Source organism: Lampetra planeri, chromosome 34 (genome assembly GCF_965212315.1).
Source record: "Lampetra planeri chromosome 34, kcLamPlan1.2.h2, whole genome shotgun sequence".
In the NCBI taxonomy this organism is placed as follows: domain Eukaryota; kingdom Metazoa; phylum Chordata; class Hyperoartia; order Petromyzontiformes; family Petromyzontidae; genus Lampetra; species Lampetra planeri.
Window position 1 is genome coordinate 2,517,864 of NC_136140.1, and position 18,821 is coordinate 2,536,684.

Below are 18,821 nucleotides of genomic sequence, written 5' to 3' on the forward strand. Positions count from 1 at the left end.
GCAACTGCCTATTCCTATGTAGTTCTGTTCACTCAATCGCGTTATAGCCAATTCGCATCTGCGTTATAAAAAAATGTGTTCCCGAATACATTCAGTTTAACGCGTAGGCTTTCGCGACCAATATCATCCATAATACCGTTTTTTGGGGTTAGATTGCAGAAATATGTGTCGTAAAACCCGCCACCACCCGACACAGCCAATTTGTAAGGTTTCTCACGTAAGCAGACCATGCCAATGTGTTACTAGTACATCTAAATCGGTGTGTTGGAGAGCCAAGCCACAACATTTACAATCTGAGTCCGACGTTTCGCCAGTAATTACAAGGAGCTTCATCAGGCGACAGCCAGATTTGTGGAGAAGCCCAGCCTGTTTCGTTCCTTCAATGGAGGGGTAGATGCGATGGCTAAGACATCCAAGTCGCGTTCTGAAAACACGCGTTACAGGCGGGCAGACGGTATTGGCAAGTGTGCATCGGTTTTGGGGAGAGCTGTGGGTGGATAGGTATCCAAGGTACTGGCCCCACCACATCTCCTGATGCGCTTCGCTGGCCATAAATAGGCACTCACAAACGGCACTTGCACTGCTCATCGGTATGGCGTAGTCACGTGGCAGCTCTCTGTCTTTTGTGCGCGCTGTTAGTGTCCGCCGGAGACGGCCGCTTTTAAATAGGCCCTGGCAATTTATTACACACTCACCTTCACTGCTCCGGCGTATGTGCTCGCGGTTTATATGAAGAAGGACGGCAGGTGACAATGGGCTGTAATAATTGATTAATCTGGCACCTGGGAGGGCGTGCGGGCGGGCTATGCAGTGGCATCCTTTATGCAGCAGGGCAAGTCGTTAGGAATGAGCTGTAATCATTTATTAGACGCAGCCTTCACATCTCGTGTGCTCTGTAGTCGCTGGGTTTTTTTTTCGTGAAGGACGACAGCGGTTGGCAATAGCTGTAATAATTGATTACCTGCGCCCGCGTTACCCGCGTGTGAAGTTGCAAGCTTCATGCGGGCAGACAGTAGCTGACAATAAGCTGTAGCAATTGATTCCGTGCACATATATCAACCCGTGTTATAATGTCGCCAGTGCTCATCGAGCAAGACAAACATTTTAAAGTTATTTATTTCTGTTTTGTACATTATTTAGATGAAACCTTTTCCAGCTCGACACGGAGATTTGTGCAAATCATTTGCAGAGATGTGCAGCCCCCAAAGGGATAATACATTAATTCTAGATTAATACATTAATTTTCTAATTATCTACGCAGGGGGGCGAACTTGGACAGGAAAGAGATTTTAGAGAGATATATTGGGGTTTTGTCCAGGGCTATGGGGTTAATGCCCTCGCTCTTCATCAAAGAGCCTCACGGGACCTCTGGAGTCAACAGGGAAGGTTTTTTTTGGCAAAACATTGCACCTCCGATCACAACAATGTCCCCCACGCAATGTGTAACGTGGGGTGCATTGTTGCTGACGGGACAGAATTACCTCGTAGAGCATTAATTTTGAGCAGTTACCAATCTACGTGAATTTACCGAAAGACCCAATAATATGAATTCCTGGAATCACGAAAGCTTTAAGTCAAGATTTACGTGTGGTTAATGCAGACTTGATTTTTTGCAAAAGGTATCTATTTGGTGTTTAAACATTTTTACACCAGTTTTTTTTCCAGAAAGGGTAAACACTTATTATTATTTTTCATAATAAGTACAGATGTTTAATTGATCTCAAAAGCAACTAGGAAGGGAGGAATACCTATGTCCGGGCACTTAACCAACACTTTAGAGTCGTGAGATTTAACCAGGTTTTCAAATGAGGCCAGTTGTCAATCTGAATCTAGTCTCCAATTACTTTACACAAAGAAAAATCACAAAACGTTATTCGTGATAAAACACATTCCTGCGGAGGGAGCTGGTAGGAACGTTGGGTTGCTCAGTCAATGGCCAGGGTCAACGGCGGCGTGGTGTATTCCGCAAATATGCCCGACTGTGAGGGTGGGCACAAGCCGGCGTGAGTAGGTTAAAGGTTGAGTTTTATAAGGGCACCACGGGGTGACCAGCCCCTCCCCACCCAGCCCAACCCCTCCCACCCTCCACCCAGCCCCACCCTCCCCGCCCAGCCCCTCCCCACCCACCCTCCCCACCCAGCCCCTCCCTCCCCACCGTCCACCATCCCCACCAAGCCCCTCCCTACCCACGACGAACGGACGGACACAATAATCCCCTGTGGGCTGGTGTAACCAGGGGGTTCCTACCAGTAAATGTCATCTCTCTGATGTATGTTTGGGTTGTACCACGTGTGCTGTACAATGTGCGTGTTCGACACCACACGCTGCGACCTGAACAACACATCTGAGGGTTGTAGGCCATAACGGGGAAGACCTGCACACTAAAGCAGATTGAGAAGTCACCACAGGCAAATGTTGTTAAATTATTAGCTTTGGAACGATTAATCGATTAAAATTGTTTCAAATTGTTTCAAATGGTTCACGACGCGTGGATCGCATTGCGCATACAGCATAAGCACGTATCATTTACGAATTACATGCAAACGTTATCTCCAAGATCATAAATGCTCGCGAGAGAACAATCTGAAGCGAACGTAAACGACGGGAAATACAAATGAGAGAGCCACCAATGGAGACAAAGGGGAATGGATTCTAGAATTGAATCTTCATCATGAATCATACCAAGTGAATCACCACCACGCGTCGTCTTCTCTTTGTGACACCACACCTGCACGACCGGAGAGGAGCAATGGCACAGAGGTTGGCACACCGTGCCATCAACCTGCTCACCTGTGTTCGATTCCCATCCATGACTAACACCAATGGTAAATCATCTCTGAATTGGTCCTGGCGTTCCTCCTTTCACCAGTCCACACTGAACCAGCAAGGCCAAACAACCCGCCGCGATTGACACGGCATGGGGAAGGCTTTCATCCGGCAGCGGATTGACAATTCACTTCCACACCACCTCCTCCTCCTTCCGCTAGGAGCCACGTCTGTTGCACAGTCGACTCCAAAACCCCTGAGATCTGCTCGTGCATTGTCCTAAACGTTCTGACTCGAGGTGTTTCCCCCTACAATTGGTGCTGCGGCGGAGTGCATCGTTCAGCCTGGATGCGTGCGGCGTGCAACCTTCACCCTCCCTCCCCCCCCGTGTTCGCACGGCACCCAGCATCGTAGCTCAGCTTGAGTGGTGAGATGCTATCAGGAGCGGGGACAGGACTCGTAGCTCTTTGAGCCACCGTGGCGCTGCTCTGACGAGTATCTGCAAGGCGAACTTCGATGCTTAAACTGCAACTCGCCACTTCCATTGGTTTATTACCCCCAGCAAAACATTGCAGCTTGCACTTGTGCGCGCGTGTGCTGCGCGGCTGGCCTTCTCTGGCTGTCTCTGAGAGTCGTTTGGAGCTGGGGATGGAGGCGCAATGCGTTGGTCATTGTTAACAAAAGACTAATATCGACATTTCTAAGGATGTTTTTAATTGTCTTCAAATTGCGTCTTCATTTTGTGAGTGGGCTGGTTTCATCTGGGGTCAGTTATGTATTTTTTTCTACATTTAATGTGTGATCTAATTTCTTATTTCCTGATGTGCGATCAAATAAAAACCAGCGATTATTATGATTAGTGGTATAATTAAAATAAATTAGGGGATGACGCAGGCATAATGGCTGTTCAACTCGATTGTACATCATCTAGCTTGGGAGGTGGGGGCATTGGAGTGACTTACCTGCAACATATATCTTTTCTCCTGCCATTTAACTAAATACAAATATAAAGCCCCTTTTAAAGAAAGCAATACGTTAAAACATTAAAACAACGTTAAACATTTAAACCATTAAACCAATATATATTGGTAGAGGTCCACCAACCAAGAAGGATCGTCTTTAAAAGTCTTGAGAAGCAGTTCAAGCTTAGCAGTATAAATCATTATGAGAATAATTATTTATCCTCGAGGATTAATCTGATAAGCTATGAAGCTCTTTAACACAGATGTCCAGTAAGGGTGGGTCAGCAGAGGATCGCCATGATCTCTCTACTGGTGGATGAAGGCCTCCCCAATCCATCGCTATTTCTCATTATCTTTTAATGCAATAATACATTCTACGTAAATATAGACTCGTGATGATTGTTCAATATTGATGCTAAATACACACGTCCCATATTTCGTTGTGCAAACTGATGGGATGCAGCAATGTTGAAGGCCTGGCCACAGTTGTTATTTCACATCTCATATTAATGTGAATTCAACTGATCCAAGGCCTAAATCTTGATGCCAACATTCCAGTTTCTCTGCCAAACAAGTCCAAAGGACTGTTCTGTTTTCATATACATCAGCTGTTGCCCATTGGCATTACTACCTCACTCCCATTATTCTTGGCACTTGGTCATACGCATATTTAAGCTTATTTTTTTACTTATTTTTTCTGTGTAATTTCTTTTGCTATTTCTAACTCTTATTAAATGTATATTTCTTATGGGCCCACTATTATATAAGGCTGTCTCTGACAATGTTGTGCAAAGCATAATTTTACAAAGCAATTTGTTACATTTTCATTAAGGATAATGATGGTAATGTAATTTCAGCCATTTGGGGAGAAACTTCAAGTGAATGCTACAATAAATATAAGGAATATTACAAACACACATACTGTCTGCCATATCTGAATGTTCAAAAATTCCTCGTCTCGGTGATTGTCCGTGAGTTGCTTAGCTAAGACCTAATCGGTGAGCGGGTCTCTAATTTACAACTGCTGGTTCTGTGTCTGTAATTATCTCCATCACGTGATTTTACATCACTGACTCTCCCGCTGTTTGAGACCTCGATCATAACCTACATTTTCACCTTCCGCTTACGATTGACTGCCTGCAATTGTAATTGTTTGTACGTGTCTATTTTCGAATTGTACACCCCCATCCATCTCTCTCGTCTCTCTTGAGTTAATTATTATCGCAACCGTTGCTGCAAGGGACCTTGAGATGTTTGCGCATAAATTAAAGTTGTAATTTAATTTTGTACCCCAGGCAGCACCGGCAAGCCGGTGACGTTCAACGATAACGGAGATGCCCCCGGACGGTACAACGTGTACCAGTACCAGGCGAGCAACGCCCTGAACTCCGGCTTCCAGCTCGTTGGGCAGTGGCACAGGAAACTGCAGATGAATGTGAGTTTCCCCGTCAACGCTCTCACCTTTTTTCCCCATTGCACAAGTCCATTTCGCCTCGATGACGCCATCAGTTGCCTTTAAGGCAACGTGACACAACACTTAAAGCAGGTGGCCGGGAAAAGGCACCAGTCTCGAAGCCCAACGGCTAGCAGACCTCGACATCGGCATTTATCTCCTGAACACCATGCCAAACGCAAGGGTAGAAATGAATGATGTACTCACAAACATGCTGTCGTTCGTGGCGCTGACGGTATTTGCGCAGAGTGTAACTGTCATTTTGTGTAGATATTCACATGTCCGTTTTTTTTTTAAAGAAATCCGCCTTTAAGTCATTCCCCTAATTACACAGTGCTGTCCCAAACACACACAACCAATGAGTCAGTCGCCTCTTTGGGAAGGTCCAGACTGAGTTGCACACACTTTGACGTCACTTCACACGGAAGTTGCCAGATGTTGCCACTGCCATCCCACCAGCTTTTCAGCAACCTCTCAATCTTTAGTGGTTATCTAGAACAAAAAATCACAACTTAACCTCGAATGGCCTTCAAACGGTGGTGCAATCAGAGAAAATTGATTGTGTCGAATGTCTGCTTTTATATCTGTCAAATAATAAAATAGGTGCATTATAATACAATCAAGGGCAGTTTAAATGTTCTCAAGCTCACGTGAAAGCTGGGCAGTCCCCATTTTCATTAGGCAGTCTTCAGAATTGTGACAGATAAAGGTGCAGCCCTGAAATACCTTGCTCAGGCTACTGTTGGTGGCAGGATCTACACTACAGAGAGCTCTGGAGAGCCCCTGTACAGGGTTTTTCTGGGCCTACTCTTACACACGAGTCAGATGTCTTGCAAGAGGTTGGAATATCTGCTCTATATATGCAACATATATGCAGAGTCAAGAAGCATCCGCATGTCCTTGTTAATGGAATACTCTCTGTGTGACCTACAGCAAAGCTCTTCAACTGATGGCCTGCGGGCCACATCTGGCCGATGAAGGATCTTGCAGTGACCCCCTAGTAGATATGGCCCACTGAGACATAAATAAGAGATAGTGATGAGAGAACTAAAAGCGACATGTGTATTTATTAGAGCAATAAAGGGGAGGTAAGCAGGAGAAAGGAGACAGACCTGGAGACAAGGGTTGCGCATTGCATACACTTGTACACACACGATGACATCATAGATGCCATGTGACGTCACAACGTCTACACACGTGCCATACAACCTTACTTTGCCCATCGGCACATGCTGATTGTATGATTTGACCACCGGAAAATATAGCTGAATTGTGATATATGCACACTGGCTTATTTGTTTATATTAATATTATTATATCTTTAAAGCCAAATGCAACTTAGTTGTACAATGGAGCGTCTATGTGTTAAAGTGTGAAATGTTCGAATAAGTTCAGGAACTTGTGAAAGCCACGTTAAAAAGGTGAGTGTAACTGTTGGTGCCCTTTCTGTGCCATCACCATGTTCAACCCCACTTTGAATCTGAACATATTTTTTACATTCAACTTGAGACCGATTTAACACGACACTGGCTTGTTACCACTCTACAAAGAACGCCAAAGATCGAGGTTTTGCTATAAGTAAAACATTCAGCATTAAGCACGCGACAAATCTTTGGGCTGGCGTGAGAAGGATGTGGATTAAACTCCATCTCATTCGGGCATTGTGTCCGCCGCTGCTGTTCAACGTGCGATGCCGTTGCAAGGAGCATTTAAAACGTATACACAGGGTACTCGATGCTCATTGAACAGGGCCTTCAAGACGCCACGTTAAGCGACCCCTACTGTCACCGTTTAGCACCGCTGGACGCATACTTGAATAATTAATGGGCGTTCAAATGCTTGACATTGACTTAGGAAGCCCTCTTGCGTTGTGTTCAGTAATCGCGTGCTCTTCACCCAGATCGCTGACGTTTACTCGTTGCCCCGTGACGCTCACGTCGTCTGCCTGTTTGGGATGAGTAAGAAGCCCGTATTTCGCTGCGTAATTGATGCGGACGATTCACGCTCACCTGAAAAATTCACCACTTTCCAGCATGCATTGGCAAACACTGCGCAGACTTGCTAGATAGTCGTAATAATCCATAGTAAAGGTGTTTGGGTTAGATCGCGTAACTTTACATGTGTCGAAAACCTCCACCACCCAACACGGCCAATCAGTAAGGGATTTGTCTTGTAAACAAAACGCTAAATAGTTACAACTTCAGCCCACCGGTGTGTTGAAGAGTGGATCCACAACATTTACAATCTGAGTAGTATGACGTTTCGCTGGTAATTACATCCAGCATCGTAATAACAACGCATCGGATGGCACCATAATGGCACCCATAATTTCATCTGTAGACTTTATAATGTAAATATCCTCTAGAGCATGATGTACATGTGCTATGTGTTTACATGTGCGATGTATTTACATGTGCTATGTATTTACATGTGCTATGTGTTTACATGTGCTATGTATTTACATGTGCGATGTATTTACATGTGCTATGTATTTACATGTGCTATGTATTTACATGTGCGATGTATTTACATGTGCTATGTGTTTACATGTGCTATGTATTTACATGTGCGATGTATTTACATGTGCTATGTGTTTACATGTGCTATGTGTTTACATGTGCTATGTATTTACATGTGCTATGTGTTTACATGTGCTATGTGTTTACATGTGCTATGTGTTTACATGTGCTATGTATTTACATGTGCTATGTATTTACATGTGCTATGTGTTTACATGTGCTATGTATTTACATGTGCTATGTATTTACATGTGCTATGTGTTTACATGTGCTATGTGTTTACATGTGCTATGTGTTTACATGTGCTATGTATTTACATGTGCTATGTGTTTACATGTGCTATGTGTTTACATGTGCTATGTATTTACATGTGCTATGTATTTACATGTGCTATGTGTTTACATGTGCTATGTGTTTACATGTGCTATGTGTTTACATGTGCTATGTGTTTACATGTGCTATGTATTTACATGTGCTATGTGTTTACATGTGCTATGTATTTACATGTGCTATGTATTTACATGTGCTATGTATTTACATGTGCTATGTGTTTACATGTGCTATGTGTTTACATGTGCTATGTATTTACATGTGCTATGTGTTTACATGTGCTATGTATTTACATGTGCTATGTATTTACATGTGCTATGTATTTACATGTGCTATGTATTTACATGTGCTATGTATTTACATGTGCTATGTATTTACATGTGCTATGTGTTTACATGTGCTATGTATTTACATGTGCTATGTGTTTACATGTGCTATGTGTTTACATGTGCTATGTATTTACATGTGCTATGTATTTACATGTGCTATGTATTTACATGTGCTATGTGTTTACATGTGCTATGTATTTACATGTGCTATGTGTTTACATGTGCTATGTATTTACATGTGCTATGTATTTACATGTGCTATGTATTTACATGTGCTATGTATTTACATGTGCTATGTGTTTACATGTGCTATGTATTTACATGTGCTATGTATTTACATGTGCTATGTGTTTACATGTGCTATGTATTTACATGTGCTATGTATTTACATGTGCTATGTATTTACATGTGCTATGTGTTTACATGTGCTATGTATTTACATGTGCTATCTATTTACATGTGCTATGTATTTACATGTGCGATGTGTTTACATGTGCTATGTATTTACATGTGCTATGTATTTACATGTGCTATGTATTTACATGTGCTATGTATTTACATGTGCTATGTATTTACATGTGCTATGTATTTACATGTGCTATGTATTTACATGTGCTATGTATTTACATGTGCTATGTATTTACATGTGCTATCTATTTACATGTGCTATCTATTTACATGTGCTATGTATTTACATGTGCTATGTATTTACATGTGCTATGTATTTACATGTGCTATGTATTTACATGTGCTATGTATTTACATGTGCTATGTATTTACATGTGCTATGTGTGTACGTATCTTGAACTTCTCACCTCGTACATAGCCATCCGTGCTATTCGGAGGTGCTGAAATGATAATCACAATTTACGGTCACGTTGTCAGTCCACTGCTGGATGAGAGCCTCCCCACGCCGTGTCAGGCATGGGGGATGTTTGACCATACTTCACCATCCTGGTCAGTGCAGATGTTAGTAAAGGGTGGGGGCCATGGACCAGTTCAGGTATCGCTTGCCACTGAATAAACCACGGTTGGTAGTCACACTCGTGTGTTCAGGTTCATAGCGCAATGCTTTAACCACTGTGCCACCCCCCCCCCCCCCACATATACTACGCATTTACATGCGCCTCTATTTAAGTTTGCAACTTTTACTATATGCAAAGACAAAGATCCCCCGTATAGCCTTAACAGACTGTTGGAGCTCGTACTGGTAGAGAGCACACGTGAAGACCGCCAGAGCGCACAAGGCAGTGGGTGCCCAGCACCACGCCCGGCCGCCTTTGTCTTCCTTGTGACGATGTTTATACACCGCACTGGGTACTCATTTGAGGCTGAGTCGACCTAGGGAAGGCCCAGGACCGGTTCAGATAATCGTCACAGGTGTTGGCCATGAGGAGGAATTGAACCCAGGTTACTGGGAACGTAGAGCAGCGTGTTAACCACTACACTACCACTCCCCTATAGAAAATATACTTAAAGTCAATCGAGCAATAATCAATGTATTTAAACTCGGTGATATTAAGAGGGCTTCGGCTTAATGGGTTAATCTGCATATGCACAATCGCACGATGACATTATGTTGCTTGAGTGTGCAGGCTGTTGTGTTATTTTTGTAAATATCGGAATTTCAAAATGTATCCACGACATGATTGTACAAAATAGTATCTCTGTAAAAGTCACCGTGCTGAAAGAGTTACACCAAAATTATGATTTTAAAAAATAATAAACACACGCGTGCCTGTCAGTTGGTTAAGTAAATGAAATCAGTCCAACTGTCATGTCTATAAATTTATTCATGTCGAGGTTTGTTTGATTTTGCTTAATTTCTGCAAATACAATTATTAAATAAATAAAGTGGAAATTGCATGGCAGAAGGCACAAGAAAGAGATGGTGGGAGAAGACGCAATGGGAGGGCATTAGAGAAGAGAGTTCATGCTGGCAATGTTAATTTGCACAAAGTAACGACAGGCACAATGCTGGGAACATGGATAAGGGTTACACCTCATCTTGTTCGTGAACGAATGCTAAACACGCAGGCACTGTGCGCGTATTACAAGAGGTGGCATGATATGCGTGTACACAATGTTGTAAGGCATCGGACAAAAATCGCTCGTTATGCACTCGATTTCATCAGACATCATCAAAAGCTAAGCACTGTTGAGCCTGGCTTGTGCTCGAAGGGGCTAGCGCCATGCACACTTAGGTGTCATAGGCTGCCGCGGGGCTGTTTTCACGAGAGGCACGTGCAGGAAGCCCCATTGTTGGACTACGCTATGTTCACTCCCGTGCCTATTTTCCCGAGCTTCACTAAGATGCACTCACCAGCGTGGTGAAGTACGGTCGAATCACCCCGATGACCTGTACAGCATAAGGAGGCCCTCATTTAGCAGCGGAAAGACAAAGGGTAGTAAATTAAAATGCATTTACACTATGAGACATCTCCTTTACCAGTGGCAAAATATAGTGATAGGTTTTTACCCTTTCAACTGGTACAAAGACTGACACTTTTATACAAGGCATCATGTTTGCAATAACCACAACACAAGCAGTTAAAATGCAAACAAAAATTAACAACTCTGATAATGATAACAATACGCCTTTTGGCGTCATCTGGTCCAACACCAATGGAGACTAGGCTCTAAGAAAAGCTGTCTCGGGTGTGGACCAATCAACTTCAAGGACAGTGCATATTATTATCATTATCAGAGTTGTTTATTTTTATTTGCATTTTGACTGCTTGTGTTGTGGTTATTGCAAACATGATGCCTTGTATAAAGGTGTCAGTCTTTGTACCAGTTGAAAGGGTAAAAAACTATCACTATAAAATGCATTTAATCTATCATAATTATTACTTATGTTGTACTCACAGACGTGGCTATGCAATGCACGAACAGTATAAGCATGGACGTTATCGCTGACCGGTGCCATCTCGTGATGGGCATATTACATGAAAATAAGGGTAAACTCACAATATTACAATTTCAGCTATATGAGGGAATTAATGTTAAGCTCCCAAAGGGACCAAATCTTTCAGGATTATATTTGTATTGTCACAAAAAAAATAATGCATGAGAAAGAATTTCAAGCATAGTCTGATTAACCTGCAAGTCATTCATTATTAATGCTTTAATTTACACTGAAGACGAAGATGACTTCTAATGTTTCCCAATAGAATTACCTTTGTTGTATAACTTGTAAAACTGACAAAATGTTTCAAATGGTTCTAATTACAATCTAAATTGACAGTGAAAGGTGGTTAACGTGTCTATCTTTTTAAAGTGGCTATTTCTTTATTTATATTTATTTGTGTACACGTACATTTCTTTTTTTACAAATAAACGTAAGTAATAATGATGCAAAAAATGAAGAATGTTTTTTTTATATGCTTGCTATACGTTTAGAATGAAGGCACTCACATCTATTTTTATAATTTAGTTTGAAGATGAATATAGCCCTGATTGCATATCTGTGAAAAAGAGCTTTTTATCTCATCGGATCCCTCGAATATAAATAGAGATTCTGATTTTGAACTGTCCCTACCAACCCCACTTCTGTGTCTGGAGGAAGGGGTGGGGTCAAAGTGATAAGGGGACGGGTTCTAAAAAAGAAAGAGGCGGAGCTTAATCGGGAAGGGGTGGGGCTTACAGAGCAAAGGTGCGAAGTACAAAGAGGAAGGAGCGTGGTCTACAGAAGTCGAACCCCTCCTGTTGATTCTAGATTTGAAGCTTTCGTGACTGCAAGGATTCATATTCTTAGGTTTTTTCGGTAAAGTCACGTAGGTATAAAATAAAAATTAATAAAAATAAAATAAAAATCACGACGTTTCGGAGGCAACACAAGCTTCCGTCTTCTACTTGATACAGCAAGCGTGCTGCAACGGTTCCACCTGAAGACGGAAGCTTGTGTTGCCACCGAAACGTCGTGATTTTTATTTTATTTTTATTTTATTTTACTTTTATTAATTTTAATTTAAAACTTTTACCTATGTGACTTTACCGAAAAAGCCTAAGAATAACCCCACTGTTGATTGCAGGCATTAAACGCAAATAAGAATGAAGGATGTGCACCAGGCAGCAGCACCACCTTTGGTGATACGGATGTGGCCACAGGCCAAATAGTTTAATATAGTATCCAGAAAATAACAAAAGCGATTGCTCTGATTACCATTTACCGACATCTATCACAAAGACCTGAGATAAACCTCCCGCCACTGCTCACATCAATGGTGACTGATATTTGAACTCGTCATGGGCAACTCCTCTTCAACGTGCATTGACCATTATGCACATATGATCGCCATGACTGGAAATGAATGGGGAGACCTTCATACTAGATTGGCAAAAGGAAGTAAATGATACTGGTAGGAACCACCTAGTTCCACGAGCCCATAGGGGATTATTGTGTCCGTCCGTCCGTCCTGCATCCAAAAATGGGAGGGGTGGGGCTGGGTGGAGAGGGGAGGGTGGGGAGGGAGGGGCTGGGTGGGGAGTGGCTGGGTGGGTAGGATGGGGAGGGGCTGGTCACCCCGTGGTGCCCTTATAAAACTCAACGTTTAACCTACTCACGCCGGCTTGTGCCCGCCCTCACAGTCGGCCATATTTGCGGAATACACCACGCCGCCGTTGACCCTGGCCATTGACCGAGCAACCCAACGTTCCTAGCAGCTCCCTCTGCAGGAATGTGTTTATATGATTTTAAAAAATGTATACAAAGGAGTGATGCTGTGGCAACATTGACATAGGTCACATTAACATCGTTCATTTTAACCAAATGCTGAACAACGTGGAGCTTTATAATTGGTAATCGTCTAGCGACTTGGGAGAATGTATAGTTTTGCTGGGGATAGTGTCTCATGCCTATAATCCTGCACATTAGAGGTAAACATTGGTTGTAACTTTCAGTGTTAATCTCTCATATGCATGCAGGATATGAATAATTCCAAAAATTCCACCAATAGACCATTCCTGCAAGAAAATGTGTTTTCTGTGAACAATTCCCATCTCAAAATCGCTTTATATACATATATGAATATGAATGAGCATTGTCTTTGTATACATTAATGTGTGAGTGAGTATCCATTAATTTGGTCATCTCAGTTGTATTCCTGGTGGCCTCATCGTTAGCTTTGGTGGTGCTGGTATGTATGTATGCCTGTACGCAGCCAACCATGCTAATCGGAGGCGTTCGCAGTTGGAAGTCCAACTCCTAGATAGATCTGAGAAATAGTCCTGGTTGGTCCCAGTGGTAGTCTCATTCCTCCTGTTCAGCTGAGTGGCCGTCCCATTGGTCTCGTTTATCTGGGTAGTGGTCCGAGGGGGGCTGCATGGCCTTGTCGAGCCTCTCCTGGGCTCAGTGGGTGAACAAGCTGTTGTATTATTGGGGAGTACAAACGTGTGGATGCCGATGCTCCATGTATGTCGAGTTGGCCAAGGCTGTGGGTACAAAACGCTGAGCCGTTTGTATGCGAGGACATTGCCAAGGCTACATATATGTGTAGCTACCCCGTGTATATATGCTAGGCTGTACACTTGATTGCTCTTTGTGAAACCTAGGCCATGCCAGAGTCGGGGTGGGCTTAAGCCATTTCCTCACACTAGGCATTGGCTATGTTTTTAAAACAGTGATTCCTGCGATTTGCGATACCTATCTAAAACCTTTCCATGGCGATTCCTCATGGTCAACCAGGCTCCACGGACCCTCCTTCCTTACTTGAACACCATCCTAGGCTGCAGGGAAGCCTGGCCTCACCAGGATTCAAATTTAATTAAAAACCACATGGAATTGCAATTTGCAGGGATATGACTTGTGAGTACTGTATTGCCTAAATCTAAAGGAAATTAGACGTGAAAGATTTTCCTACATACCTTCAAAATGTTAATTCTAGATTTGAAGTTTTCGTGACTGCAAGGGTCCATACTCTTTGTTTTTTCGGTAAAGTCACGTAGGTAAAAAAAATCACGACGTTTCGGAGGCAACGCAATCTTCCGTCTTCAGGTGGCACCGTCAAATCATACGTTAATCGGCATATCCAACAAATGAGCCGTTAATTATGTCTCATCAGAGACTGCCCAGTGTTGTAAGTTACACAGAGGGAACTCAAATAATGTGTCAGTCTCCCAAAAGCCATATTTATGGGTCCCAATAGTCCCATTAGTTTGAAAATGAGAAGGACGTTTGATAGATTTAAGAAATGCATATACGGATGTTGAACTTCTTTCGCGTCATATGGAGCCAACCGTGCTAATCGGAGGTGGGGGGGGGGCAATAGACTAAATTATTTGGAGAATAATGAAGATGATTAAGGTGCTGATGGTGCTTCTGCTGATTATGGTGACAGCTGTTGCTGATGACTACAGTGGGTGTTTCTGCTGCTGCAGATGATGATGATGATGGCACCGATAATGACGGTGAGGCTGCTGATGGTAATGGTGATGCATTTATTCTCCCATATTGTCCACGTATATAATCATACCTGGCCCTGTTTAAATACCCCTCTTTCATTACTAACGAGATAACAATGAAGTGTGGCCATTCTCTTTATCCGGTGATACGTCATGCCATATTGACATTGCACAGGAAGGTTTGTTTGTATTAAGATGGATATTGCTGCATGATTGTGTGAGATGACAATAATGTAGTTAGGAAAGTAAGTAGATAGGTATATTTGAAGAGCATGTCATTATTTCAGCGAAGTACATTAGTATGCATTAATTTGTTTGCAAGATTAAGATCTTTACAGCTGTCTGATCAGATATGCAAGGCACACATTTGCTGTTCACTTATTAATTACAGTTCCTTCTCGTTACAGTACATCTCGATGTGGCTGGTTAGCATACTGTCAAGGAATGTCAAAGAGTGAGATGATATGAATTGATAAGCCGTTAATTCTGCATGCATGATAAATGAGTACATTTTGCATATAATTGCAGTTTACAAGGAATCGCCGGACTAATTTTTCAATCTGTTGGTGAAAAACCAGTTTGAGCTCAGAATGAAGAATATATTATGTTTTGAATACCTCCCACTGATGACCTGTTTTTGTTGTATTGTACAATACTCTAAAAGCCAGCAGTTTCTACAACATTGAGCAACTATCCGTCCATAAGGGATTGAAATAGTAGAGATAAAAAGTGTAATAGTTTAAGTGGTTTGCGTTTTTTTACGTTGCTTTTTCAGACTATTCACGTTGGCAAACGTAATTTTTTTTGTTACCTACCTTATAGTTAACCTTGTCTCCATTATCACGAGTGGGGCGGTATCAGCCGGGGCAATGGGCCTATTATGGAGAGACGCGAGGACGGTCCAAGGTCTGTAACAAAAAATGGTTGCGTTTCCAGCTCTGTTTATCCTTGAGACACACGCAGACATATTCGCGTGCACAGAAGCGCTCTTTCAGAAAGTGAGTATGTACCAGCTTATGAATAAATAAATACAAATCTGTGCAAGCAGAGCCCATGGAGCAGCACAAGGACGCAACGTGTGTATGTTGAACTTCTTTTACACCATACGTAGTCGACCGTGCTAATCGGAGCTGCTGGGGGAAAGACGACACACTTAACAACGTTTGTTCCCAATTATGTGCTTTAGCAAGGTGGAAAATAACAATAGTGACAGTTTTAAAAACCCAGTCTCAAATCGTGAAGGGCTACAAGTGAAAATAGAAAAGTGAAAATAGGAAAATACCATCTCTATATATTTTTTTATAACAATAAGAATACACGTATAATCCAATTATAATTCGCTGACTGAAAGATAAATTTGACTTCTGTTTAGCAATAATAATTTTCATATATAGTGCATCGTTATAAATTGTAACGTGTTGGGTATTTTGTGCCAGGTTATGATTAAACATTAATGGTGATGCTTATAGGGATGGAATATTGTCAGTGCCTTTTAACTCAGTGTTTTCATCATCTTATTGCAAAGCAGAAAAATGCTGGTGAAATGCAACACAGCGTTAATATCCATAGAATGCTACGTAAAATCAGCAATGCAATTCCTTCAATCACTGCGGAGGGAAAAATTTGCCCGCAGAATAACGTGACATTTTAAGGCAAAGATGCTTTCATCTTGGACACATGTCTCCCAAATCTGGATTATTAATAAACAAAGGGTAGGTAGGGTTTCACCTCATGTTGAATAATTCATCCTTCAGAATGCACAAGGATTATTCTTTTTTGCAAATGCTCAATCTAAAAATAGCAAAGAGATGGCAATGTAAATTTGCCAATGTTTGGGATTTTACCATCTCACCCTAGCTGTGGTATGCTAACAAATGCCGAGAATATTAAATACATTGTATATGCTTCGTATTAGAGGTTAGATGAGTTGTTTATTGAATGGCTTAAGCATTAGATTCTCACCTAAGAATATCCATCAAATAAAGTAGACTTTGGATATTTGCTTTGTTTTGTTTTAGCATTTATATTGTATTTTATGCAAATCTTCATATTTGTTGGTACTACTTTGCAAAAGCAGTTTTTAAGTCACGATATACTGGCAGGTGAATTTAAATGTTCAACCACAGCTTTAAGACCCCTGGTGCAATATTAAGTAAATGTAATATTACTGTTTGTTAAAATCATTGCAACTTGCCTTGCTGTTATTGCATATACTGTAACTGACATTATTTACATGGAAACAATTATCTACCAAACTTGTATTCAATCGAAAATACTTTCACAACACGTACCAGGATAACGAATAACATCAGAACATCAATCATTAAATTTTACGTGGATGGATTACTTCTTTAAAAAATGTGCATTTTTTCTCGTGTTATTTTGGGATATGGGTGAATTCTTCGATGAAGAATCTGGCTCGGCCATCGAACTAAGATGGTCACTGCATCGCGCATTTTCAGATTCGCTTCTGCGGCCGTCTGCAATGCTCTTCCTTCCGATATTAGGAAGCCACTGGAGCTATGAAAGTTTAAATCGTCTAGATTTACAAACTCATTTCTTTACAACTGATATTTGCATTTAGTTTATTGTCCTTCCCCCCCGCACCTCCGATTAGGTTCGCCACATATCCGCGAAATCGCACAGACCGAACCTGTATCAAGGGAATGAAACCTGTAATACCTGTTAATAAGTCAGTCATATAGTATCACCACTAGGATAGCTCATGTGGTTCCCAAACCATACAATTCTTACAATAAGAACACTTTGTGCACCGGTGCTGCCTATACATGTACAACACGGACTGCACAAATAAATTCGTCACTTTCATGCCAAAATATGGTTTAGTTCAAGCACGTGGTTGCCACTAGAATTTAACAAAAAGTATTTGTTTTTTCGGATCTGTTTTCGAGTTATAAAGCTTGTTTTTCACCACGCTGTCCGACATTTAATTCCGCAAGCCGAGAGCGTCTTTTGTGCGTGGCGAAGGCTGCATGCAGTTCGTGAAGAAACTGTGCCCCAAACCCCCATGCAAAATCCACGCACTAATTTTGCCATGCCCTCAGACGCGGACCAAAGTGCTACTGATCGGAAGTGCCGTTCCACTCATCCAGCAACAAATTGGGCAATTAGGATGTGGCATTTCACCAGCATATTTGTGCATTCATGACCTTTCCGAAGTAAACATTGTTCATTCGACGATGTGCAATGTTCTTTCCGTGCTTTTTGCAGACGGGCATGGTAACAATGTTTCAGATGCATAAAATCATGCATTTGGACGGTGACTGCGCTTAAATCGCAAACCGCCAGTGCACGATCACAACTCTGTATCACCTGATGTAAGTTAAGTCTTGCAGGGATCTGACGTGAGTCGTAGCCACGTGAGTCATTCAGCCACTTTTACAAAGTAAAGCTTTTTAAGGATAAATCTGTGCTGCTTCTTGCGGAGTTTAAAGGCAGTGTGTGAGCCTGAACTGTGTTGCAAGTTTAAGGTGAGCTTGTTTTCTTTGAAATCTGATTATAGATGTATGAAATGTGCACATATCCTGCCTTGATAAGGTGACAGCCCCCTGTGGTTGTGTCAAAAGCCACCAGCACCACCTCCCCTCTTGTACATGCTTAGATCGCAAAAGTACCCGCTTTTCTATTTACATGCCAAATGTAATTTGTTTTATTTTGTAGGAATCAATACTGGTAGACGTCATCACTCTAATCTGATTGAAATCGTAGCTTTATTCCATCTCAATGCATTTACATGGAAAGCGTGTCAAGGATTTGAAAATCGATTGCTTGGAGTTTCAAGTTGAAAGCGGATTAGATTGTGCATGTAAATTAACCGTATATCTCTTCGTCTCGGAACAAAATGACGCAGCGTAGGTTTAGTAAGCAATGCTGCAATGTTGCACAGGATTTCCTGTGCATGCCACATTTATTTTTCATTGGAAAGTTTCAGTGAAATTTCATAAAATTAATGTACGAACGCAGAATGGCCAAGCGGAAACATTAAGGCAAGATGAAACCGTCTAGTAATGTTTTGAATGGTTTACTGGCTTCACAGCAT

At 41.9% G+C, this 18,821-nt stretch overlaps 1 protein-coding gene across 1 annotated transcript in view; it reads left to right on the top strand.

Annotated features, from left to right (window-relative positions):
• LOC144729950 (metabotropic glutamate receptor 8-like) overlaps positions 1-18,821 on the top strand; it is a 248,734-nt gene that overhangs the window by 176,610 nt on the left and 53,303 nt on the right. The window contains exon 7 of the mRNA XM_078610378.1: positions 5,024-5,163. Coding sequence (XP_078466504.1) covers positions 5,024-5,163 — 140 coding nt within the window. The remainder of the gene's footprint in view (positions 1-5,023; positions 5,164-18,821) is intronic.